The sequence below is a fragment of the Pleurodeles waltl genome, chromosome 12, assembly GCF_031143425.1.
Source record: "Pleurodeles waltl isolate 20211129_DDA chromosome 12, aPleWal1.hap1.20221129, whole genome shotgun sequence".
In the NCBI taxonomy this organism is placed as follows: Eukaryota; Metazoa; Chordata; class Amphibia; order Caudata; family Salamandridae; genus Pleurodeles; species Pleurodeles waltl.
In genome coordinates, this window is record NC_090451.1 from 33,889,670 (window position 1) to 33,917,171 (window position 27,502).

At 46.4% G+C, this 27,502-nt stretch overlaps 1 protein-coding gene across 1 annotated transcript in view; it reads left to right on the top strand.

The window, feature by feature from the left end:
• Window positions 1-3,626: 3,626 nt before the first annotated feature.
• The window catches only part of SLC5A5 (solute carrier family 5 member 5), a 54,681-nt gene continuing 30,805 nt past the window's right edge, over window positions 3,627-27,502 (top strand). The window contains exons 1-8 of the mRNA XM_069217817.1: window positions 3,627-3,753; window positions 15,291-15,750; window positions 18,798-18,863; window positions 18,988-19,039; window positions 21,697-21,764; window positions 23,233-23,387; window positions 24,513-24,653; window positions 27,313-27,442. Of these exons, the coding sequence (XP_069073918.1) occupies window positions 15,388-15,750; window positions 18,798-18,863; window positions 18,988-19,039; window positions 21,697-21,764; window positions 23,233-23,387; window positions 24,513-24,653; window positions 27,313-27,442 (975 nt within the window). The 5' untranslated portion in view covers window positions 3,627-3,753; window positions 15,291-15,387. The remainder of the gene's footprint in view (window positions 3,754-15,290; window positions 15,751-18,797; window positions 18,864-18,987; window positions 19,040-21,696; window positions 21,765-23,232; window positions 23,388-24,512; window positions 24,654-27,312; window positions 27,443-27,502) is intronic.

Below are 27,502 nucleotides of genomic sequence, written 5' to 3' on the forward strand. Positions count from 1 at the left end.
ACTTGTGTGTCCCCCGGTGCCCTACAAAACCCCCCTGGTCTGCCCTCCAAAGACGTGGGCACTTACCTGCTGGCAGACTGGAACCGGGGCACCCCCTTCTCCATTGAAGCCTATGTGTTTTGGGCACCACTTTGACCTCTGCACCTAACCGGCCCTGAGCTGCTGGTGTGGTAACTTTGGGATTGCTCTGAACCCCCAACGGTGGGCTACCTTGGACCCAACTTTGAACCCCTTACGTGGTTTACTTACCTGCAAAACTAACAAACACTTACCTCCCCCAGGAACTGTTGAAAATTGCACTGTGTCCAGTTTTAAAATAGCTATTTGCCATTTGTGTGAAAACTGTATATGATATTTTGCTAATTCAAAGTTCCTAAGTGAAATACCTTTCATGTAAAGTATTACTTGTAAATCTTGAACCTGTGGTTCTTAAAATAAACTAAGAAAATATATTTTTCTATACAAAAACCTATTGGCCTGGAATTGTCTCTGAGTGTGTGTCCTCATTTATTGCCTGTGTGTGTACAACAAATGCTTAACACTACCCTCTGATAAGCCTACTGCTCGACCACACTACCACAAAATAGAGCATTAGAATTATCTCTTTTTGCCACTATCTTACCTCTAAGGGGAACCCTTGGACTCTGTGCATACTATTCCTTACTTTGAAATTGTGCATACAGAGCCAACTTCCTACAAGTATCCATACTTCACTGCAGCCCTCTCATCAGCATCTATACTTCACTGCAGCCCTTTCAACTGTATATATACTTAACTGCAAACCTTTCACCAGTATCTATACTTCCCTGCAGCCTTCTCAACAGCATCTATACTTCACTGCAGCCCTTTCAAAAGTATCTATACTTCGCTGCAGCCCTTTCAACAGCATGTATACATCACTGCAGTCCTTTCAACAGAATATATACTTCACTGAAGCCCTTTCAAGATTATCTACACTTCACAGCAGCCCTATCAACAGTATCTATACTTCACTGCAGCCCTTTCAGCAGTATCTATACTTCACTGCAGCCCTTTCAACTATATATATACTTAACTGCAAACCTTCCAACAGTATCTATACTTCACTGCAGCCCTTTCAACAGAATCTATACTTCATTGCAGCCCTTTCAACAGTATATATACTTCAGTGGATACCTTTCAACAGTATCTATACTTCACTGCAGCCCTTTCACCAGTATCTATACTTCCCTGCAGCCTTCTCAACAGCATCTATACTTCACTGCAGCCCTTTCAAAAGTATCTATACTTCACTGCAGCCCTTTCAACAGAATATATACTTCAGTGGATACCTTTCAACAGTATCTATACTTCACTGCAGCCCTTTCAACTGCATCTAGACTCCACTGCAGCACTTTCAACCATATCTATACTTCACTGCAGCACTTTGAACAGCATCTATACTCCACTGCAGCACTTTCAACAGACTATATACTCCACTGCAGCCCTTTCAACAGCACCTATACTTCACGGCAGCCCTTTCAACAGAATCTATACTTCTTTGCAGCCCTTTTAACAGTATATATACTTCAGTGGATACCTTTCAACAGTATCTATAGTTCAATGCAGCCCTTTCAACAGTATCTATACTTCCCTGCAGCTCTCTCAACAGCATCTATACTTCACTGCAGCACTTTCAGCAGAATATATACTTCACTGCAGCCCTTTCAACAGTATCTACACTTCACTGCAGCCCTTTCAACTGCATCTATACTCCACTGCAGCACTTGCAACCATATCTATACTTCACTGCAGCACTTTCAACAGCATCTATACTCCACTGCAGCACTTTCAACAGACTATATACTTCACTGCAGCCCTTTCAACAGCACCTATACTTCACTGCAGCCCTTTCTACAGCACCTATACTTCACTGCAAACCTTTCAACCATATCTATACTTCACTGCAACTCTTTTCACAGAATATATATTTAATTGCAGCCCTTTCAAAATCTATACTTCACTGCAGCCCTTTCAACCACATATACTTCACTGCAGCCCTTTCAACAGTGTCTATACTTCACTGCAGCCCTTTCAACAACAACTATACTTCGCTGCAGCCCTTTCAACAGCAACTATACTTCACTGCAGACCCTTAAACAGAATCTATTCCTCACTGCAGCCCTTTTAACAGAATATATACTTCACTGCAGCCCTTTCAACAGTATCTATACTTCACTGCAGCCCTTTCATCAGTATCTATACTTCACTGCAGCGCTTTCAACAGCACCTATACATCACTGCAAACCTTTCAACCATATCTATACTTCACTGCAACTCTTTTCACAGAATATATATTTAATTGCAGCCCTTTCAACATCTATACTTCACTGCAGCCCTTTCAACAGTATCTATACTTCACTGCAGCGCTTTCAACAGCATCTATACTTCACTGCAGCCCTTTCATCAGTATCTATACTTCACTGCAGCGCTTTCAACAATATCTATACTTCACTGCAGCCCTTTTAACAGAATATATACTCCACTGCAAATCTTTCAGCAGTATCTATACTTCACTTCAGCCCTTTCAACAGCAACTATGCGTCACTGCAGCCCTTTCAACAGAATATATACTTCACTGCAGCCCTTTCAACAGCATCTATACGTCACTGCAACCCTTTTAACAGAATATATACTCCACTTGAAACCTTTCAACAGTATCTATACTTCACTGCAGCGCTTTCAACAGTATCTCTACGTCACTGCAAACCTTTTAACAGAATATATACTTCACTGCAGCCCCATCCACAGAACAGCATCTGTGCTTCACAGTTCAGTGGCACTTTTGAAAAGGCCGTCCCAGCCCCACTGTTCAGAGGCACTTTTGAAGGGGCAGTGCCAGCCCCACTGTTCAGCACTTTTGAAGGGGCAGTGCCAGCCCCACTGTTCAGAGGCACTTTTGAAGGGGCAGTGCCAGCCCCACTGTTCAGCACTTTTGAAGGGGCAGTGCCAGCCCCACAGTTCAGCACTTTTGACGGAGAGTGCCAGCCCCACTGTTCGCACCTTTGACGGAGAGTGCAGCCCTACTGTTCGCACCTTTGACGGAGAGTGCAGCCCCACTGTTCGGCACCTTTGACGGAGAGTGCAGCCCTACTGTTCGGCACCTTTGACGGAGAGTGCAGCCCCACTGTTCGAACTTTTGACGGAGAGTGCAGCCCCACTGTTCGCACCTTTGACGGAGAGTGCAGCCCCACTGTTCGCGCCTTTGACGGAGAGTGCAGCCCTACTGTTCGCACCTTTGACGGAGAGTGCAGCCCTACTGTTCGCACCTTTGACGGAGAGTGCTGCCCTACGGTTCGCACCTTTGACGGAGAGTGCCAGCAGTTCTTTCCAAACAGTAATAAACAGGGGAGATACAATCTCCACTTATCCTGTGCCCAAATTGGGCAGTTAGGACAGAGCATGAACGTAGAAGGCGGAGCGAACTGATAGTCCACCGGTGATCTTCAGGCATGCTAGCAGGACCAACTCTTTGAAAAAAAATGACAGCCCCCGCCCCCCCCCCCCACCCCCCACACACACACACTCACACACGTACCTGACTTTTGCCAGGGCTGCCGCCTTAAAAGCCCTGGAGGGCGCGTGGGGCGGACAGACTCCAGGGAGAGGCCGGCGAGGTGTGCACAGCGCTCAGGTGTGCACAGCGCTCAGGTGAGGGAGAGGAGCCCACCGCTGCCCACCCTCGGATTCTACCTGCCCAGGGTCCAAGCCCCCTCCTGCGCCGGATCACAGCAGGTATTGGAGGGAGGGGTCCGCAGGGGCTCAGTGCAGTGCGGGACGGGGTTAAAAGAACCTGGTGAAGGGTGAGGTCTGCACAGAGAGGCTGACAGGTGCTGTGATCTTGCGCGATCTGCTTCTGTTTATAGACTCGTGAGTTTTCGTTAAATACTGCCCGGGGAGGTGGTGATTTTGGTTGGGGGGGGGGGGGGGGGTCAGGGTGCCCGTGCTTGTTGTGTTGCCAGACCTAATGTTGTCTCTCCACTACCCCCACCCTCATGCCCCTGTGTGTGCATTATGTGGGGAGGGGGAGGGGCTTTCCAAAAGACTTGAAAGTTTGTCTCAAAAGCTGTCCGTTTCCCTGACGCTGAAGTAAGACAGATGCCCCTGAATGACGAATTTCACAACGTATCTGTGAAAAAAAGCGCCAAGTATTGGGAGAGCCCAGAAAGCTGCAGAGTGACGTCATCCGAACATCTGGAGGGGTGTTCAAATGTTAGCAAAAAAAAAGAACTGTATAAAAAAATAAGCCTTTCATGACTGCAATTGTAATTGTATTTATATAGCGCTTACTACCCTTGATGAGGCGTCGAAGCGCTTTTTGGCGAGTAGCACGCTACTCCCGAACCCAAGATGAATTAGTGGTGGATTAGTATAGGGAAATATGAGTACAGTACTAGTATTAGTATGAGTTAATCTGAGCAGAAGATATGTGAGTTTGTTGGTTGGATTGACTAGAGCAGTGGTTCCCAACCTGTGGTCCAGGGACCCCTGGGGGTTCGTGAAGCCTCCTCAGGGGGTCCGTGACTGCTTAGAAAATTAAATAATATTAACAAATTAGGTCCCCCAGCTTTCAGTAATTACTCAGTGGGAGGGTTCCCGATTTCCAAACATGATTCAGTGGGGGTCCCCGAGTTCCAGTAATGATAAAGTGGGGGTCCACAGAAGTCACAATGTTGGGAACCATTGGACTGGAGTAAGGGAGGGGTGGAGGAGGGAAGAATCCAGAAGTGTTAATTGGGAGTTTATAGTAATAGGACGAGGCTTGGGATGAGTAGAGGACAGATGGAGGAGGGAAGAGTCTGTGGAAAGGGTTAGGGAGATCATAATAGCAGGAGGGGGTTTGGATGAGTCAAAGGTGAGATAAACGAGGGAGAATCTAGTAGGGTTGTTTGGGAGATCATGGTAGTAAACCGAGGTTTGGGTGAGCTAGATGCGGAAGAGGAGGGAAGAGCTTAAGCAGGGTTCTTTAGGAGATGAAAGTAGTAGAATGGGTTTGGGATGAGTCAGAGTGGGGACGGAGGATAGATTGATGGACCATGGGGCGATGGGGGAGACAGAGTAAAGCTTACAAGAGAGTAAAATTCATATTATTTTTTATTTAGTTATATTATTTATAGTTTTTTTATTTTAGTTATTTATATTTTGAATTTTATCAATAGATTTAATTGTATTTAATTTTTTTATAGTACAGTAGGTCTCGAGCAATAAATAGATATGTAAATACATAGTAAGGGAATATATGTTCAAGGAATATAATAATGGGTGTAATAAGAGCAGTAAAGTAATTTTGTATAAACACAAGACTTTCAAGATTTGTAATACTTGATGTTAATGAACAAGTTACTTACCTTCGGTAACACATTATCTGGTAGAGACTCTGGCTAGCTGCACAATCCCCACCCAGAACACCCCCGGTGCCATCCCGGAACCCCCCGCCGAGCAGCAGACTGGTGGCTGTTTCTTTAGAACGGCAGGTGCGCTGTCCAATTGCTCGGGGTTCACATCATTGCAGTGACTGTTCTGAACCAATGAGAACCTTTAAAAACACTTTTACATGTAACATACCAGCGAGGCAACAGTGCCCTGACATTATAGCCCTTTTAGGGTACAGCCCTTTTAGTGTACACGTCACTAGAACCCCAGCATGGCATTATTAATCTGCGTCATATATCAAGACCAACGCGCAGTAGAGTTCACATACATGTGAGGTTCTGTTTAGTATGACAAGTAAAGGTTCATAGTAATTGCATTTATATAGTGCTTAATACTCTCTACCAGGGTTTTAAGCGCTACGCCTGCATACTATTTTTCAGACAGGAAAACAGTTATGAAAAGCGATAAATCTGGTGAGAATTGTTGTTCTTCGCAGTAGTATTCCTCCTAGTAGTAACAGCATCAGTTATAATCACGATAATTAGCTTTTGCGTAGCGCACCATCTGCCCCACGCATGTCCTCGAGGCGCTTTGCGGCACTCCAAGATGGCGCTTTCCCACCACTTCCACCCCAGACCGGAGGCAGATTGGAGTTTGTGGGGGGCACAGGTCACAGCAGTGTGTCTGTCGGGTTTACCGAGGCGTGAGGGGTTGTGTGTGGATAATGTACGGCAGCATTGTTTATTTATCTGGGGTGAAAGGAAACAAAATCACTTGGCTGATATGAGCCGTCAGTCCAGATTCTGGGTGCATTGTAAGTGGCCGCGTCACAGCCTCCTTGAGATCGGACTGAGCTCCCCCATGCTCAGCCGGCCCGGGACCACGGTGGTCTGGGGTCATCCGACGTGGTTTCTCCTCTGCGTGGGTGAAGTGCTGGGGGCACAAGGGCTGTCACTTCTATTAGGTCGCACTAGTTTTCTGGTCTTTACTTTATGGATCCGCCGCTCTGGTCCAGAGTTACTCAAGCGTCGCCAAAAAAAACAAAAACATAGCATGTTGTTAGAAAACAGCAATTAATTAGCTCCCTGAAGCGACAGCAACAGAAAGATTATAGCGCTTTGTAAAACTCACACTCATTGTGCGTGCAGCGTACTGACCGGTGTGCGCTGGTTACACAAAGTGAAAATAAACAAACGCAACCTCAACTCACACTCATTGTGTGTGCAGAGCACTGATCGGTGTGCTCTGGTTGCACAAAGTGAAAACACACAAACACAGCCTCAACTCACACTCAACCTCAAATCACACTCATTGTGTGTGCCGTTTACTGACCAGTGTGCACTGGTTACACAAAGTGAAAATACACAAACGCAACCTCAACTCACACTCATTGTGCATGCAATGCACTGACCGGTGTGGGCTACTTACAAAAAGTGAAAACACATAAGCACAAACTCACACTCAATTTCAATTCAAACTCATTGTGATTGCAGTGCACAGACCGGTGTGCGCTGGTCACCCAGAGTGAAAACACATAAATGCAACCTCAACTCACACTCAACCTCAACTCACACTCACTGTGCGTGCAACTTACACTCCAACTCACACTCACTGTGCGTGCAACTCACAGTCATTGTGATTGCAGTGCACTGACCGGTGTGCGCTGGTCACGCAGAGCAAAAACACATAAATGCAACCTCAACTCACACTCTCTGTGCGTGCAACCCACACTCATTGTGATTGCAGTGCACTGACCGGTGTGCGCTGGTCACGCAGAGCGAAAACATATAAATGCAACCTCAATTCACACTCAACCTTAACTCACACTCATTGTGCGTGCAATTCACACTCATTGAGATTGCAATGCACTGACTGGCGTGCGCTGGTCACGCACAGCGAAAACACATAAATGCAACCTCAACTCACACTCAACCTCAACTCACACTCACTGTGCGTGCAACCCACACTCATTGTGATTGCAGTGCACTGACCGGTGTATGCTGGTCACGCAGAGCGAAAACATATATATGCAACCTCAACTCACACTCAACCTCAACTCACACTCATTGTGCGTGCAACTCACACTCATTGTGATTGCAGTGCACTGACCCGTGTGCGCTGGTCACGCAGAGTGAAAACACATAAATGCAACCTCAACTTGCACTCAACCCCAACTCACACTCACTGTGCGTGCAACTTACACTCCAACTCACACTCACTTTGCGTGTAACTCAGTCATTGTGATTGCAGTGCACTGACGGGTGTGCGCTGGTCACTCAGAGCAAAAACACATAAATGCAACCTCAACTCACACTCAATCTCAACTCACACTCACTGTGTGTGCAACCCACACTCATTGTGAATGCAGTGCACTGACCGGTGTGCGCTGGTCACGCAGAGCGAAAACATATAAATGCAACCTCAACTCACACTCAACCTCAACTCACACTCAACCTCAACTCACACTGATTGTGCGTGCAACTCACACTCATTGAGATTGCAGTGCACAGACCGGCGTGCGCTGGTCACCCAGAGTGAAAACACATAAATGCAACCTCAACTCACACTCAACCTCATCTCACACTCACTGTGCGTGCAACTTACACTCCAACTCACACTCACTGTGCGTGCAACTCACAGTCATTGTGATTGCAGTGCACTGACCGGTGTGCGCTGGTCACGCAGAGTGAAAACACATAAATGCAACCTCAACTCACACTCTCTGTGCGTGCAACCCACACTCATTGTGATTGCAGTGCACTGACCGGTGTGCGCTGGTCACGCAGAGCGAAAACATATAAATGCAACCTCAATTCACACTCAACCTTAACTCACACTCATTGTGCGTGCAATTCACACTCATTGAGATTGCAATGCACTGACTGGCGTGCGCTGGTCACGCACAGCGAAAACACATAAATGCAACCTCAACTCACACTCAACCTCAACTCACACTCACTGTGCGTGCAACCCACACTCATTGTGATTGCAGTGCACTGACCGGTGTATGCTGGTCACGCAGAGCGAAAACATATAAATGCAACCTCAACTCACACTCAACCTCAACTCACACTCATTGTGCGTGCAACTCACACTCATTGTGATTGCAGTGCACTGACCCGTGTGCGCTGGTCACGCAGAGTGAAAACACATAAATGCAACCTCAACTTGCACTCAACCCCAACCCACACTCACTGTGCGTGCAACTTACACTCCAACTCACACTCACTTTGCGTGTAACTCAGTCATTGTGATTGCAGTGCACTGACGGGTGTGCGCTGGTCACTCAGAGCAAAAACACATAAATGCAACCTCAACTCACACTCAATCTCAACTCACACTCACTGTGTGTGCAACCCACACTCATTGTGAATGCAGTGCACTGACCGGTGTGCGCTGGTCACGCAGAGCGAAAACATATAAATGCAACCTCAACTCACACTCAACCTCAACTCACACTCAACCTCAACTCACACTGATTGTGCGTGCAACTCACACTCATTGAGATTGCAGTGCACTGACCGGCGTGCGCTGGTCACGCACAGCGAAAACACATAAATGCAAACTCAACTCACACTGAACCTCAACTCACAATCAACCTCAACTCACAATCAACCTCAACTCACACTCACTGTGCGTGCAACTCACACTCATTGTGATTGCAGTGCATTGACCGGTGTGCGCTGGTCACACAAAGCAAAATCACATAAATGCAACCTCAAATCACTGTGCGTGCAACTCACACTCTTTGTGATTGCAGTGCACTGACCCGTGTGCGCTGGTCACGCAGAGTGAAAACACATAAATGCAACCTCAACTTGCACTCAACCCCAACCCACACTCACTGTGCGTGCAACTTACACTCCAACTCACACTCACTTTGCGTGTAACTCAGTCATTGTGATTGCAGTGCACTGACGGGTGTGCGCTGGTCACTCAGAGCAAAAACACATAAATGCAACCTCAACTCACACTCAATCTCAACTCACACTCACTGTGTGTGCAACCCACACTCATTGTGAATGCAGTGCACTGACCGGTGTGCGCTGGTCACGCAGAGCGAAAACATATAAATGCAACCTCAACTCACACTCAACCTCAACTCACACTCAACCTCAACTCACACTGATTGTGCGTGCAACTCACACTCATTGAGATTGCAGTGCACTGACCGGCGTGCGCTGGTCACGCACAGCGAAAACACATAAATGCAAACTCAACTCACACTGAACCTCAACTCACAATCAACCTCAACTCACAATCAACCTCAACTCACACTCACTGTGCGTGCAACTCACACTCATTGTGATTGCAGTGCATTGACCGGTGTGCGCTGGTCACACAAAGCAAAATCACATAAATGCAACCTCAAATCACTGTGCGTGCAACTCACACTCTTTGTGATTGCAGTGCACTGACCGGTGTGCGCGGGTCACGCAGAGCGAAAACACATAAAGCCAACCACAACTCACCCTCAACTCACACTCACTGTGCGTGCAACTCACAGTCATTGTGATTGCAGTGTACTGACCGGTGTGCGCTGGTCACGCAGAGCAAAAACACATAAATGCAACCTCAACTCACACTTATTGTGCGTGCAACTCAGACTCATTGTGATTGCAGTGCACTGACTGGTGTGCGCTGGTCACGCAAAGCGAAAACACATAAATACAACCTCAACTAACACTCAACCTCACATCACACTCAACCTCAACTCACACTCACTGTGCGTGCCACTCACACTCATTGTGATTGCAGTGCACTGATCGGCGTGCGCTGGTCACGCAGAGCGAAAACATATAAATGCAACCTCAACTCACACTCAACCTCAACTCACACTCAACCTCAACTCACACTGATTGTGCGTGCAACTCACACTCATTGAGATTGCAGTGCACTGACCGGCGTGCGCTGGTCACGCACAGCGAAAACACATAAATGCAAACTCAACTCACACTGAACCTCAACTCACAATCAACCTCAACTCACACTCAACCTCAACTCACACTCATTGTGTGTGCAACTCAGACTCATTGTGATTGCAGTGCACTGACCGGTGTGCACTGGTCACACAAAGCGAAAACACATAAATGCAACCTCAACTCACTGTGCGTGCAACTCACACTCATTGTGATTGCAGTGCACTGACCGGTGTGCGCTGGTCATGCCGAGCGAAAACACATAAAGCCTACCACAACTCACACTCGACCTCAACTCACACTCACTGTGCATGCAACTCACAGTCATTGTAATTGCAGTGTACTGACCGGTGTGCGCTGGTCACGCAGAGCAAAAACACATAAATGCAACCTCAACTCACACTCATTGTGCGTGCAACTCAGACTCATTGTGATTGCAGTGCACTGACTGGTGTGCGCTGGTCACGCAAAGCGAAAACACATAAATGCAACCTCAACTAACACTCAACCTCAAATCACGCTCAACCTCAACTCACACTCACTGTGGTTGCCACTCACACTCATTGTGATTGCAGTGCACTGATCGGCGTGCGCTGGTCACGCAGAGCGAAAACATATAAATGCAACCTCAACTCACACTCAACCTCAACTCACACCCAACCTCAACTCACACTGATTGTGCGTGCAACTCACACTCATTGAGATTGTAGTGCACTGACCGGCGTGCGCTGGTCACGCACAGCGAAAACACATAAATGCAAACTCAACTCACACTGAACCTCAACTCACAATCAACCTCAACTCACACTCAACCTCAACTCACACTCATTGTGCGTGCAACTCAGACTCATTGTGATTGCAGTGCACTGACCGGTGTGCGCTGGTCACACAAAGCGAAAACACATAAATGCAACCTCAACTCACTGTGCGTGCAACTCACACTCGTGATTGCAGTGCACTGACCGATGTGCGCTGGTCACGCAGAGCGAAAACACATAAAGCCAACCTCAACTCACACTCAACCTCAACTCACACTCAACCTCAACTCACACTCACTGTGCGTGCAACTCACAGTCATTGTGATTGCAGTGTACTGACCGGTGTGCGCTGGTCACTCAGAGCAAAAACACATAAATGCAACCTCAACTAACACTCAACCTCAAATCACACTCAACCTCAACTCACACTCACTGTGCGTGCCACTCACACTCATTGTGATTGCAGTGCACTGATCGGCGTGCACTGGTCACGCAGAGCGAAAACACATAAATGCAACCTCAACTCACACTCAACCTCAACTCACACTCACTGTGCATGCAATACACTGACCGGTGTGTGCTACTTGCACAAACTGAAAATACAGAAACGCAACCTCAACTCACAGTCAACCTCAACTCACACTCATTGTGTGTGCAGAGCACTGACCGATGTGCTCTGGTTGCACAAAGTGAAAACACACAAACACAGCCTCAACTCACACTCAACCTCAACTCATAATCATTGTGTGTGCCGTGCACTGACCAGTGTGCGCTGGTTAGACAAAGTGAAAATACACAAACGCAACCTCAACTCACATTCATTTTGTGTGCAATGCACTGTCCGGTGTGCGCTGGTTACACAAAGTGAAAAGACATAAGCACAAACTCACACTCAATTTCAATTCAAACTCATTGTTATTGCAGTGCACTGACCATTGTGCGCTGGTCACTCAGAGCGAAAACACATAAATGCAACCTCAACTCACACTCAACCTCAACTCACACTCACTGTGCGTGCAACCCACACTAATTTTGATTGCAGTGTACTGACCGGTGTGCGCTGGTCATGCAGAGCGAAAACACATAAATGCAACCTCAACTCACACTCAACCTCAACTCACACTCAAAGTGCGTGCAACCCACACTCATTGTGACTGCAGTGCACTGACCGGTGTGCGGTGGTCATGCAGAGCGAAAACACATAAATGCAACCTCAACTCACACTCAACCTCAAATCACACTCAACCTCAACTCACACTCATGGTGCGTGCAACTCACACTCATTGTGATTGCAGTGCACTGACCGGTGTGCGCTGGTCACGCAGATCGAAAACACATAAATGCAACCTCAACTCACAGTCACTGTGCGTGCCACTCACACTCATTGTTATTGCAGTGCACTGACCGGTGTGCGCTGGTCATGCAGAGCGAAAACAGATAAATGCAATCTCAACACACACTCACTGTGCGTGCAACTCACACTCATTGTTATAGCAGTGCACTGACCGGTGTGCGCTGGTCATGCAGAGCGAAAAAAGATAAATGCAACCTCAACTCACACTCAACCTCAAATCACACTCATTGCACGTGCAGTGCACTGACCGGTGTGCGCTGGTCACGCAGAGCGAAAACACTTAAGTGCAACCTCAACTCCCACTCAACCTCAACTCACACTCACTGTGCGTGCAACTCACACTCATTGTGATTGCAGTGCACTGACCGGTGTGCACTGGTCACGCAAAGTGAAAACACATAAATGCAACCTCAACACACACTCAGCCTCAACTCACACGCACTGTGCGTGCAACTCACACTCATTGTGATTGCAGTGCACTGACCGACGTGCGCTGGTCACGCAGAGCGAAAACACATAAATGCCTCCTCAACTCACACTCAACCTCAACTCACACTCACTGTGCACGCAACACTCAACCTCAAATCACACTCAACCTCAACTCACACTCACTGTGGTTGCCACTCACACTCATTGTGATTGCAGTGCACTGACCGGTGTGCGCTGGTCAAACAGAGCAAAAACACATAAATGCAACCTAAACTCACACTCACTGTGCGTGGAACTCACAGTCATTGTGATTGCAGTGCACTGACTGGTGTGCGCTGGTCACGCAGAGCAAAAAAACATAAAGGCAACCTCAAATCACACTCAACTTCAATTCACACTCACTGTGCGTGCAACTCACACTCATTGTGATTGCAGTGCACTGACCGATGTGCGCTGGTCACGCAGAGCGAAAACACATAAATGCCTCCTCAACTCACACTCAACCTCAAATCACACTCAACCTGAACTCACACTCACTGTGCACGCAACTCACACTCATTGTGATTGCAGTGCACTGACCGGTGTGCGCTGGTCACGCAGAGCGAAAACACATAAATGCAACCTCAACTCACACTCAACCTCAACTCACAGTCACTGTGTGTGCCACTCACACTCATTGTGATTGCAGTGCACTGATCGGTGTGCCCTGGTCATGCAGAGCGAAAACAGATAAATGCAACCTCAACACACACTCACTGTGCGTGCAACTCACACTCATTGTTATAGCAGTGCACTGACCGGTGTGCGCTGGTCATGCAGAGCGAAAACAGATAAATGCAACCTCAACTCACACTCAACCTCAAATCACACTCATTGCACATGCAGTGCACTGACCGGTGTGCACTTGGCTAACAGAAATGTTCACAAACATTTGGTGAAGCAGCAGCACAACCATAGGTGAGGTTACACTGAAGGTTTCAAAGAACATTTGAAGATATTGGTCTATGTTTGCCGTTTTTTCACTAATGTTCACCAATAATCTTAAATTCACAAGAGCGGCTGGCGTGAATTTGATGGAGACCAAGGGAAGCACTGATCGAGTGTTCTGGAAAGGCCCAGCCTTGTGTGCTCACTGTGCATCCAAAATGCAGCAACTGGCTCTGATTGTCACACCCTTGTAGTAATACCCAGCCAGAGATATTGAGGAGTATATAACATTAAAAGAAAATATATAAAAAAGAAAATAAATACTTGATAAAAATACAAAATAAATTCGCTTCAAGTAAAGAAACACATGAAAGTCTGAGTTTATACAACTTTACACCACAATATATTGTCTTCTTATACATGTATATCCTTTCTACGTAATTATGTATGTACATACCTATTGCTTTACACCTGCTGTACAAGAAAAGAAAAACAAACAAAAAACCTTTGACTCTTTTCAATGCACTACTGTCTTCCCCTGTTCCTCTCTCAATCTATCCTCCGCATCCACTCTCTGACTCTTCCCAGACCTCATTCCGCTGCTAAGACCTCCAAAATAATCCTCTGTAGACTCTTCCCTCCTCTACCCATCCTTGGCTCATCCAAACCTCGTTTTACTAGCATGGCCTCCGTAATCCCTCCCTGCAGACTCTTCCCTCCTCCATCTCTCATTTACTCATCCCAACCTCATCTTACCACTATGATCTCCCAAATAACTCTCTCTAGACTGTTCCCTTCTCTATCCCTCCAATATCCTATTCAATCCAACTAACAGATTTGCATGTCCGTCATTCAAATGAACTCATATTTCCCTATACCAATCCACCACTAATCCTTCTTGGGTTCAAGAGTAGCGTTTTACTTGCCAAAAAGCGCTTTGACACCTCATCAGGCGTAGTAAGTGCTATATAAATACAATTACAACTACATTTTATTGTTAGCTACCTGGATGGTACGTGGTCTACAGAAGGTACCCGGGATGAGTATGGGACCTGGAGGAGGGAGATCCCTGCTTATGTCATGACATGCCACAGTATGCTAGGCTATGATGGATTTGTACCATCCTAGCATACGAGGGTCTTTTATGCCTTGTTTTGTTAGAAAGTAGGGTCTGGTGGAATCAAACAACCATTTTTCCAAAAGGATAAATTCATAGATTAGAATGCTATAAAGTATTTAGAATTCTGGCTGCTTAAGCAAAATTCCAAGTAGCCAATCAGGATGCTGAATGCTTATCGACTCGCTCTATACTCATTGCTCAGCTAAAGTCGCCAGGACCTCAAACATCTTGCTCCACAAGTAGGGATTCCACCAGTCTTTTCCAATTAAAAGTTTCAGAATTCTGGATATTCTGACCTGGCCGCATCGGAGCAAAGCATGTTTATGACGGTAGTCACTCAATACTAGAAGATGGAGTTTGTGAACTTAAACCTTGAACTTTTCTGTCTCCAGCTTTCTCTTTTCAGGGCACTTGACTCTACCTCAGTGCACCACCTCCACAGTCCCCCTCAGTCTGTCTTTTCTGAAAAGGTGTGCCTAGCAGGCGACGATGGAGGAGCAGAACCTCTTCGAGCCGGAGAAGTTGACTTTCGGTCTGTGGGACTACCTGGTCTTCGCCTTGATGCTCTTCATATCCACGGGCATCGGCCTCTTCTACGCTTTACGCAAGGGTGGGCAGAAGTCCGCAGAAGAGTTCTTTACTGGTGGCCGCCAGATGTCCGCTGTGCCGGTGGGGCTGTCCTTGGCTGCCAGTTTCATGTCTGCCATCCAGGTGCTAGGGGTGCCCGCTGAAGCCTACCGCTATGGTGCCAAGTTTGTACAGATGTGCATCGGACAGGCCCTCAACAGCCTGCTGACAGCGTACTTCTTCTTGCCAGTCTTCTATCGCCTGAAGCTTACGAGCACCTATGAGGTACAGCAAAGCCATAGGGGGGTGGGAAGGTGTTTGGAGATATTGGAAGGTGATATTTGGCCTAGCAGGGTGATTGTAGACATAGGAAGGCAACCAGGGGTGCTGTAAGGATACTGGGGTGTAACAAGATGATTATGGACATAGCTAGAGAATCAGAGGGGATACAACCAGGCAATCTGGGGTATAAGAAGGCCATTGGGGTATAGGAAGATGTTTGGGATATGGTAAGGTAATTAAAGGTGTGGCAGAATTATTGTAGGCATATCAAGCCTATATTGGGGGTACAGTAATGCTATCGGAGGCTTAGCAAGGCAATTGAGGGTATAGTATGGCTAACAAAGGTTTAACAAGGTGATTGGAGATGTAGTAATGCTTTTGGAGGCTTAGCAAGGTGATTGGGGCTTAGCAAGGCAATCTGGGAGCCTAGTAGGCCATGGCTGTGTAACACATTGAGTGGGGACATGGCAAGCCAATTAGGGGTATAGTAAAGTCATTTGGGGGTATAGGAGAGTGACTGGAGACACTGCAAGATAATCAGAGTGGGAATAGAAGAGGACTTTGAGAGTGTCACAAGATAATTGGGGCATAGAAAGGCAACGGGGGGTAGCAAGGATATCAGGGAATGCAAAGTGTTTTAGAAATTGCAAGGCGAGTGTAGGTAGTAAGGTGATTAGGGACACAGCAAGGCATCATGGGTCTAGTAAGGCAATCAGAGGCTTAGCAAGGTGACTGGGAACATAGCAAGGACATTAAGGTTACAGCAAGGTCATTGGGGAAAAGCAAGGTGTTTGGACTTCTTGCAACGTGATCGAGGTGGAGCAGTGTGAACGGGGTGATGAGGATATAAGAAGGTGCTCTAGAACATAGCAAGGCAATCAGGGTATGGGATGGCCACCAGGAGTTGAGAAAGGAGATGGGGGACATAGCAAGGCAATCAGGGGTATGTAAGGCCACCAGGAGTTTAGAAGGGAGAAGGGGGGCATAGCAAGGCAAACAGGGGTATGTAAGGTCACCAGGAGTTTAGAAAGGAGATGGGGGACATAGCAAGGCAATCAGGGGTATGTAAAGCCACCCGAAGTTTAGAAAGGAGATGGAGGACACAGCAAGGCAATCAGGGGTATGTAAGGCCACCCGGAGTTTAGAAAGGAGATGGGGGACAAAGCAAGGCAATCAGGGGTATGTAAGATTACCAGGAGTTTAGAAAGGAGAAGGGGGACATAGCAAGGCAATCAGGGGTATGTAAGGCCATCAGGAGTTTAGAAAGAAGATGGGGGACAAAGCAAGGCAATCAGGGGTATGTGAGGCCACCAGGAGTTTAGAAAGGAGATGGGGGACATAGCAAGGCAATCAGGGGTATGTAAAGCCACCCGAAGTTTAGAAAGGAGATGGAGGACACAGCAAGGCAATCAGGGGTATGTAAGGCCACCCGGAGTTTAGAAAGGAGATGGGGGACAAAGCAAGGCAATCAGGGGTATGTAAGATTACCAGGAGTTTAGAAAGGAGAAGGGGGACATAGAAAGGCAATCAGGGGTATGTAAGGCCACCAGGAGTTTAGTATGGAGATGGGGGACATAGCAAGGCAATCAGGGGTATGTGGGGCCACCAGGAGTTTAGAAAGGAGATGTGGGACAAAGCAAGGCAATCAGGGGTAGTGGATGGCCACTGGAAGTTTAGAAAGGAGATGGGGGACATAGCAAAGCAATCATGAGTATGTAAGATTACCAGGAGTTTAGAAAGGAGATGGGGGACAAAGCAAGGCAATCAGGGGTATGTGAGACCACCAGAGGCTTAGCAAGGTGATTTGGGACATAGAAGCGCAATTAAGGTGTACCATAAGGGTACCAGGGATTTAGAAAGGAGATTGAAGGCAAGGCAACTGAGAGGTATAGTAAAGATCCCAGGGTATAGCAAGGTGATTGGGGGCATAGGAAGGCAATCGTGGAGGTATAACAAGGCTTTTAAGGTAAGGCAAAGTGATTGGAGATATTCAAAGGCAATTGGGGACACTGAAAGACCATTTGGGGTATAGTTAGACTATGGGGGTAAGGCTTCATTTTCTAGGTCAGAAGGCTGAATATTTTGTCCAAGATGGCAATGTGGTGACCACCTGCTGGTGCTCATGATCACAGCTAAGTGACGTGGCAGGACGTTCAACTTTCTTCTCAGTGTCATTATGTAGTCAAGGGTCCAGTCTTCCTCAGATGAATGATCACTCCCTGTAACCCCGGAGAATACTTAGATCTTCTTCAGCTTTTTTAATTAACTCCTTTCGTGCTAGAAAGTTAGATGGGGGGTAGATCCTTCACCTGCAGAGCAGCTTAGATCTGGATTTCCCTTCCCTTGGAACTTCTTCATGACATGTCAGAATCTTCTTTTCATAGAAAATTGAAAACTGTATTGTTCCCTGTTTAGGTCCGTTCCTCTTACCGAGTGATCTTCCTCAGTGCAGGGAGGCCTCTGGGTAGCCATGCGCTCTACAAATCCTCAAAACTAAACTAAACTAGTATTGATGAAGATAAATTCAAAATTTAATATAGAGAAACCCCAATCCCACTTGTTCAACAAACCCTGTGGAAGGCCAAATCAATTTTCCTTGCATCACTGGTAGAAACAGTTCACTCAGGCGGTCTCTCACAGTCAGGACAATGTACAACAGGGTAAGGCACAAGATGAGAGACTGAAGGACCCGTCAAAATCTAAAGAGGAGAAAAGCGAAGGAGGGACCTCAATGACTTCTCGCAGAAGAAGATCTTGAGGAGAAAATAATGGAGCTGAAGGAAAGAGAAGCGGAGAGTGGGGCTAAAAGGTAGGCGAGAAAACTAGGGCAGAAAGGAAGACTGTGACGAGGGAAGTGGAAGAGGGGGGCAGGAATATGTGACGGAGTGGAAGCCAAGCAGCTGGGAGAAGAGTTGGGAAAGAAACACAAAAATGGGGCTGTGCATGGAAACCGGTGCACAAGTGACAGATCTGGACAAAAGATAGACGAGGAGGGCACAAAGACTGGGCCGGACAAATGTTTCATCTCCCTGGTGCTTCTTGTCTTTCAGTACCTGGAGATGAGGTTCAGCAGAATTGTCCGCCTCTTTGGAACCATCCAGTACGTGTTAGCAACGGTAAGATCTAGCGTCAGTACGGTGGACAAGTGAAAACGTTGCTCTCGCGAGTGTGGACGTGCACGTACATGTATGCGTTAGTCTGCACTCACAGAAGGATACTTCATGTTTTTTCATTATACAGATGCTGTACACTGGAATCGTCATCTACGCACCGGCACTGATCATCAATCAAGGTCAGTCGCAAACTTGTTATCATCCAGGATGAAACAGGGATCTAAGGATTTCTGTACTTTTCACTCCTTGTCTTGCTAACTTTGTGAAGAGCCATTGACGTTATTTGAAACTGTGGACTTTCCTATGATTTACTTGTGTTGCGTAAGCTTTTCATGGCCAACTCACCCGGAAGTAGAGACCATTCCAGTTTCATGCAAGTGATGTCCATAAGAAAATCCCACACGTGGATCACCGGGTAACCGAAGTCTATGTGCAGGACCATTCCTGCCATAAACTGCTGGAAGCATTGAGTTACAAACAATTACACTGAACAATTGTCCATGTATTGTGGTCCTAGGTGAGGACAACCACTTGCTGTAATGGAGAGACAGAATTTGGGCAGTGGGTAATAATTCCAAACGTAAAACTCCAAAGTGGGAGAACTTATCGACAATGAGATATTAATATTATTTCTCCAGTGAATTTGTTTCTGGGTTTCTACAGCAAATGTTGTAATTACTCCAAATTGGGTTAACTGTTTATTAATGAAACAGCCTCCTTCAAATCCCATTCTGCAAGACTCTTAAACAACAACCTTCAAACGTTCTAATTGAGTTAGACTTTTCTAACTCAAGAAAACGCAAAGTAAGATTAAAGTTTCTATTGTTTTGTCAAATATATTTTAGGGAATCTTCAAGAAACACAGAGTAAGATTAATGTTTCGTTTGCTTTGTAAAAAAATATTTTAAGGAGTCTTCAGTCTTGTGGCCGCATTTACTGATTTCCTCACTGCAAGCATTTACTGCTCTCCAATTCTGAGGCACCTGGGGTGTATGTTTTCAAGTGTAAGATTTGTAAAAGTGCCACTACCTGAGAAAAAATACGAGTTTAAAATGGCCTGGTTGGCAAGGGAGTTCGTAATACCAACTCAGCAAACTAAAACATATGCTGTGTGGAGAGTTTGCAATTAACTCGTGCACACAGATATGAATGCTGGTTAAGGTCAGAAGCTGCAGCCAGGGTGCAGGCCTCCTGAGTCAGTGTACAGTTTGCCATCAGAGTCAAGCGAGAAATGTACTGCACTAATTGTCTTCCAATCCAGGTGAAAATAAAGTTAAATGAAGACAAACTCTCCACTGTGCCTAGAATGTCTCTGTAAACTTAGGCCACATTTTGAGTGTCCAAGAAAGGACAATGCAGTGAAACGTGCACACCTTCAGGCGGGATCAGCAGAGATACGCAGCCTCCACGTACACAAAATGGCTAACCTTCTCTTAGCTATAATGACAATGCATCATTTCCTGTCCACTGTAGAACACCACTACAGCACTTCCTGTCTCTTTCCAGTGCAGCACATTCAAATATCTGCAATGGCAATGCCTGACTTCCTGCGGACTCTGCAGTGAATGACCTCACTTCATGTCTTCTGCCCAGACACACTACCTCACTTCCTGACTTGCCTCAAATAGCATCACCTCACTTCCTGTCTTACCTCAAATAGCATCACCTCACTTCCTGTCTTACCTCAAATAGCATCACCTCACTTCCTGTCTTGCCTCAAATAGCATCACCTCACTTCCTGTCTTGCCTCAAATAGTATCACCTCACTTCCTGTCTTACCTGCAAGGCGCTGGAACACATTTGCTATTTCGCTTCTATTTTTATGCCAACATAAAAATCTCCATTTCCTGTGGGCTCTGTTGTGACCTTCAGTCACTTCCTGGTTCCTGTAATGCCATTGCATCGCTCACAATGTAATCTCAGGGACAAGTATGATTTTCTACTAGAACATAGCTAGTGTTTCACATCTTGCCCTATATTTGCTGCTTACATACTTTTTGACGTTTCTACAGTCAAAGTACATACCTTTGCCCCTCCCCCCAAAGTATCAATGCATTTTCCTATAGACACAGACTGGGCAAGGCCCTTCGAAAGGTCAGGCCTTTCTGACTTACATGTCACTTAGGCTTAGAGCCCCCCCTGGAGGGCCGCCGCCAGGCGCTGCTGAGAGGTTTGAGGCCTGGGCAAACTTGGCAATGCCCCCCTCCCCCTTCCATCTGATCTGGGGGGTCTCTTCTAGCTCCTTTCACAAACGCCCTCCGCTCTCTCCGCCTGCCTTTACTCTGTCTCTCTCTTACCAGACTTACTTTAAGGATTTTTGGGGCACCAGGGAAGACAGACTCAGCAGTTTTCGTGTTCCCCTGTTTCTGTAATTCTAACATATATTCAGTTTAGTCTGGTATCATGTGGACATGAAACAGCAGCAAATAGATAATAACATGCAAATGTGTCCTGGAGAGGGCACCCCCCCCCCCATATGCCTTGACTTTGGCCCCCATAATCCTTAAATTAGCACTGCTTTAATGAGCTATACTTGGCAAGCGCCGGCGCCAAGTACATGCGATGTTAGTGTTTCTTTCTGCCTTGTGCTAATCAGCATTTCACAAAACCCAAGTGTATCCCACAAGTCTGCCCCTGTACAACGGGACCCTGTGCCAGGAGTTGGGGGCGGGGAGGGGGGGGGGGGGGTCACCGTTCCTTGGGTGGATACAGGGTCCCGGGGTCCAGGCAGCATTTGGTGTATATTCTTAAATTGCCACAGCTTTTTTGTAGATTGCAAATATTGTGGTTCCTGGCTGTTAGTGACTCTGTTAACGTGTTTGAACTTTGCTTGCAGTTACTGGCCTCGACATCTGGGCGTCGCTCTTCTCCACTGGGGCCATCTGCACTTTTTACACAACAGTGGTGAGTTGTTAGCGCCTTGAGACCCGCACGGGTGAGTAGCGCGCTTTATAAATGTTAATGATTTGATTTGATTTGATTAGTAGCCTTGAATCACTTCCCTTGGCGCAGGTATCCGCGCCCCACAGCTGGTCCAACATGACACATGTGCTCCCCTCACACACTGTATGAAATGAGCACGTCCTGCAGCCCAGTCCGTGGCTTAGAAAGGGACTGGAGTAGGCGGTCATCCACTCATTCAACCACTGACAGAATCTTTCAAATATAGACTTTTTTCAGAAAATCCTAATGTTGCATATAACTGTACGCATGCATTAACTTACCTCCTTTTTAGAGAGCCTTGTTCTCATCTTAAAGGATTCACTTTTGGGGATATTTTTACAAAAAGTGTCATTTTTCCGCATCCACTGTAATAGCAACTTAAAGTCATTTGTCAATTTACAGGAAAGAGGAGGCCGAATGTCCTTTTTTAACCAAAAGTGCTGCAGTGGGGCTTGCCTTCCGAGTATGTAACACCACTCCCGCCCAGCACCAGCCCCCCAGGTCCCATGTACTCAAGAACAGATGCTAAATGTGAGCATTAATCCCCACATAGACATAACTCTGAGGAATTCAGCTCATAAAACCAGGTCTGCACAGTAATTCACCATGGCAGAGAAATTACCGTGTAATCGTATGGCACTGGTGAGATGGTTGCAACCCCCCGATACTGTGCAGCTCATAATCAGGGCCTAAGAAATAAGGGACTTTTTTCCTAGCAAAGACTGGAGTGTTGTTTGTGCACCACAAAGGGGGGTTGTTGGATACTCCAAGGCTGACATGATTCTACTCATGCCATAGGCAGACTACCCCATGCCCCACACCATCTCTGATCCAAACCTACCCATCAGCACATGGCTATGTGAATTCAGGACCCGCAAGCTCTGGCAGCCTTCGGTGGCCATCCCAGAGGCTGTCGCTCCCAGTTCCGTAGGTAGACTGGACACAAAGGCCTCATTTAGAGTTTGGAGGATGGAGTGATGTCCATTGGGGTGATAGAGTAAATTACTCCGTCATCCTTTGTCGTCTTGATGGACATCCCGTCCTCCAAATTTAGAGCTGTCCACCAGCTTGTGTGCATCTCTTAACATTGGCAGGAACCGCTGTCATGGTGATACAAGCATTTCCTCATTCTAGCATTTAAGGCAACCAATGGAGATCTTTCAGGCAGGGGATGATGTCATCAGATGTTTCTGAGCTGTTCACGATGCAAGCAGCTGTATTTAGGCGGTCCTTGCGAATGACGACATTAGCCCGTGGAGAAATGCAAGTAGGCTCTTGTTGCCGTGGAGGTGAGATAGTCCTAGGGCTTGAACCATAGTTCTGAGAACTTCGGGTGGGATAGAGGGTTTGGTTTTTCATAAGGAGATGAAGCTGGAAAGATGCAGTTTTCATTAGATTTGATTGAACTAAAATTGTCTATCACTCACAGGGTGGAATGAAGGCTGTGATCTGGACAGATGTGTTCCAGGTGTTGGTGATGATGTCGGGATTCTTTGCCATTGTGGTCCGGGGCCTCGTTCTCGTCGGCGGAGTAGGAACTGCGTTGGAAATCACACAGAACAACTCTAGGATCAATTTTGCCGAGTATGGACTTTTTAAAACTCATTTGCCTTGTACTCACTGTGAACTGTGAAGAGGAGGCAGGACCACATAGGACTGTTGAGGGTTAGAGGACCATCGTAAGCGAGAGCTACACGAAACAAACAGCAATTACCAGCCCGACGTAACATGCATCTTTCAACAGGATCACCTACCTTATTATACAAAAGTGGGTTCCAAAAAAGAACACACATAAAAAATAGTAATTGTCATGAATGCTAATAATCCAAAACCCAATATGTATGGCCAAGGTTGATCTTTAAAGCTTTGGTTAAGCTAGAAGGTCAGGTTAGGGGTACGCCGAAGAATGGTGTTTGATCTTAGATGTGGAAACAAAGGGTCCAATTGACTAAGATTTTCTTGATACGTACTCCTGTAATACTCCCAGCTTACTCTGGATCCCAGAAGCAAGCCAGGAACAAGTCATAAGTACCACAAGATTAAACCACTCCTATTCTTAGCAAAATCTTTGTGAATTGGGCCCCTTGTGTTCCCCAGAATAGTACATACCACAAATGGAAATGCTATTTCCCACATCGCCTCAGTCTGTAAAATGCCACTGTTAAAACAGACTTTTGCATCATAGCACCAACTTGAGGCATCATTGCAATGTAAAGCGTATCTGTTTTGACATATATATAAATCACTATTGCCAATAGGTACTATTTCTGCCTTAGGCTAGAATGTAAAGCCCAATTGCACCATTGCCATGCCAGTATGCATGATGTCCCTGGTGATAAAAGTATCATTGCCATGCCTGTATCCCCGATGGCCCATGTATCAGAAGCATCATGGCTATGTCAATATCCACACTGCCTCTGGGCGCCATTGCCATGACACTGTCCACAGTGACAGACTACGTAACGCCCCACCAGCCTCTATAACATTAATGCCATTTTCCCTTCCCTTCACAATTCTCCATCCCTAGTTCTTCCCTGGCCACTTCACCTGGTATTGGTAGGGTCCATTGAGGCGGTGGACCCAGTCATGTGGCTGAGTGATGTTTCAGAGGACTATCCATCGAGTGTGGAGAACTGCTCAGAAGTGCCCAGTCCCCAGCATCTGGCACTCATGGTCTTTCGGTTTGTTCTTCTCCTTCTATCCCCACAGTTTCGACCTGGACCCGCGACGACGCTACACCTTCTGGACGTTTGTGCTCGGTGGGACCATGCTATGGCTGTCGATGTACGGCATCAACCAGGCACAGGTTCAGCGCTACGTGGCATGCAGGACAGAACGGGAGGCACGGCTGTGAGTGAACAAAGGGGGAACAAGGGTGCCCACCACAAGGGAGGGAGTATGAAGGAATATTAGCCTGGGTCAGTGATCTGAGGCCGTCCCCCGTCTGGTGTCACTAGCTCATCAGACATGTCATTGTCTCAACTTTCCGGTACCTGTAGTCTTGGCTTTTTAAAGGTGAACGAGGCAAACGTACAAGTACCAGAATTGTAAGACAACCAACATAGCTAGACGAGTTCCCCACACCATGAGTTCTCTGCTGAGGTGATCAGAACAGAAACAAAGTCATCAGTCATTCCAACAAAACAATCAATTGGAACAAGTTTCTGGTTTACTTTTTTTTGCAATTTTAAAACCTGTGAGGATCCTCTCCCTTGGCCTCTGGAACCCTGGTTTATACACAAATTGAAGATTACAATTTTTCCTTTCCCCAGACTGAGGCTGAAGAAAGAAAGAATTCCTCTGTGAGAGTAGAACTGGATTGGCGAGGTGAGGTAGAGTTCACAAGAGGAGGTTTGATCTTATCTGCCTGTGATGCATGTGACAAAGACATACTTATCTCACTTCTAAGAAGACAGATTTACAGGTAGATGGTTTTCAGGAACCGAGCAACTGGTCTTCTTCAGCGTCATCTAACAATCCATTAAACTTGGACAGGTCCCTATAATTCTTGTAATCAAGGTTTTAGCATAACACTGGCTCCACCATCTGAATTCACAAAAGATTCAAATAAATCCTGACCAATTCTAGGATTTTTGCCATTCATCTGAATTATTTTTTAATGTTAATAAAAATGTGAAACTTCGTAAATCTTCAAATGTGATTCGAAATTGGAATGGGGAACAATAAATTGAAGAGTCTCTTAAAACCACCGGTCTCTTAGTTTCCATTGGTAAAGACCATGTTACAACTCACTGCTTCTAGTACAGAGTTCACTAAATAAAATATCATCCATTCTAGCTGCAGGGCAGATCAAATCCATCCTTCTGCGATATCCTCATTACCTGCGCCACCTCAAAGGGCACAGTTTTCAGTGTCTGGACTACAGTGAGTTTTTCAGTCTTATCTTGTCTCATTTAATAAAGTTTTCCCCAGCTTTAAGATCGGTCTAAACTTTCTGAAAGAAGCCAATAATTTTCTGAAGCCAGGACAAAGCCTTTCTAAATCATTATAGCCTTCCTTGGCTAAAGAGTGTGTGAGAAAGGTTTTAAACCAGGGAAACCTTTACAAAATGAGGTCCTTTTCCTTTTTAAAACCCTCTTTCTTTGCAATATCCCAGTCCAAGACTTTAAAACCCCAGGCTTTTCACAGGTTACCTCTGAGGACTATGATGTTGTAGGTTTATGGGTGTGCACTAGGATCCAGGGCATTCCTATCTGAAAAGGCCTAGTCCTCCGACACTGAAGGAGATTTACTGATACTGAATATTATGAGTAAATTATTTTGCAAGTGCAAACTCAACTTCTGTAAATCACAAAACTCTTTTGCACTCATTAAAAAATCTACGTGCACATATAAGTCAAAGGGCCAGATGTAGCAAATAACCAATTTGCGACTTGCAAATTGCGAGTCCCTGCGACTCACAATTTGCAAGTCGCAAAGTGGTATGCAGTACGGTGTCTCAGACACCGTCTGCGACTCGCTATAGGGTCGCAATGACCCACCTCATGAATATTCATGAGGTGGGTCGCAAATTGTGGCCCAATTGCGAGTCTAGGAACTCGCAAACATGGAGGCCTGCTGTTGTCAGCAGACCTCCATGTTCGTGACTGCTTTATCAATAAAGCAGTTTTTTTTTTAAGTGTAGCCCGTTTTCCTTAAAGGAAAACGAGCTGTACTTAAAAAAAAAAACCGAAACCTTTAGTTTTGGTATTTTTTCAGGGCAGGTAGTGGTCCCTTGGACCACTCCCTGCCCTGAAAAAATAATTTTGGGTCTATTCACAAAGTGGAAGGGGTCCCATGGGGACCCCTTCCAATTTGCGAGTGGGTTACCATCCACTTGAAGTGGATGGTAACTGCGACACCATTTGCGACCGCATATGCGGTCGCAAATGGTATTGCATTCCACTCCGAATCGCAAATAGGAAAGGAACACCCCTTCCTATTTGCGATTCTGAAATGCATATTGCGAGTCGGTACCAACTCGCAATATGCATTTCTGCATAGGGAAACGCGTTTAGCGAGTCGCAAACGGCAATTTTTGCCGTTTGCGAGTCGCTAAACGTTTCCTGCATCTGGCCCAAAGTTACAAGAGCAACTAGCATTGTGAATCAAGCTTGTTGAATTGCCCCTTTGTTCTTGCATACTGATGTCTAAATGTACAGCTCTCCAGGTATGTGTTGTACGCACAGCCCCGCGGGACAGATGAAATGTTGTAGAATACATTAAAAATGCATCTAGGTTACCAGTTGTACAAACATATCATGAAATGTGTGCCTTGCGGATTGAGAGGTTTTCAATCCAAGCAATTGCAAGAGATCCAACTTTGGAACCTGCCCCATGCAGGAGCTGGGAGGCTGCAGTGGGTTCCAACAGTGGCCGTCTCAGATTGACTCTGCCCTCCTCACTCCCATGCCCTTCATGCCAGCTTGAAGCACACCCACTTGAGCACCCAGGGGAGACCGCGGACAGCTTCAAGTTGTGATTTCTGTTTTGCCTGGTGTTTTTGCAGCGCCATCTTGGTCAACCAGTCAGCCCTGTGCTACATCATTGGCAGCGCCGTCGTCTGTGGTCTTGTGATGTTTGCTCTGTACCGGAACTGCGACCCGCTGCTCGCTGGATACGTCTCCGCGCCAGACCAGGTACCTAAGTAGGTGGGAACTTACTCTCCCGGGCATTGTCCAGGATGTGTGGGCACCCAG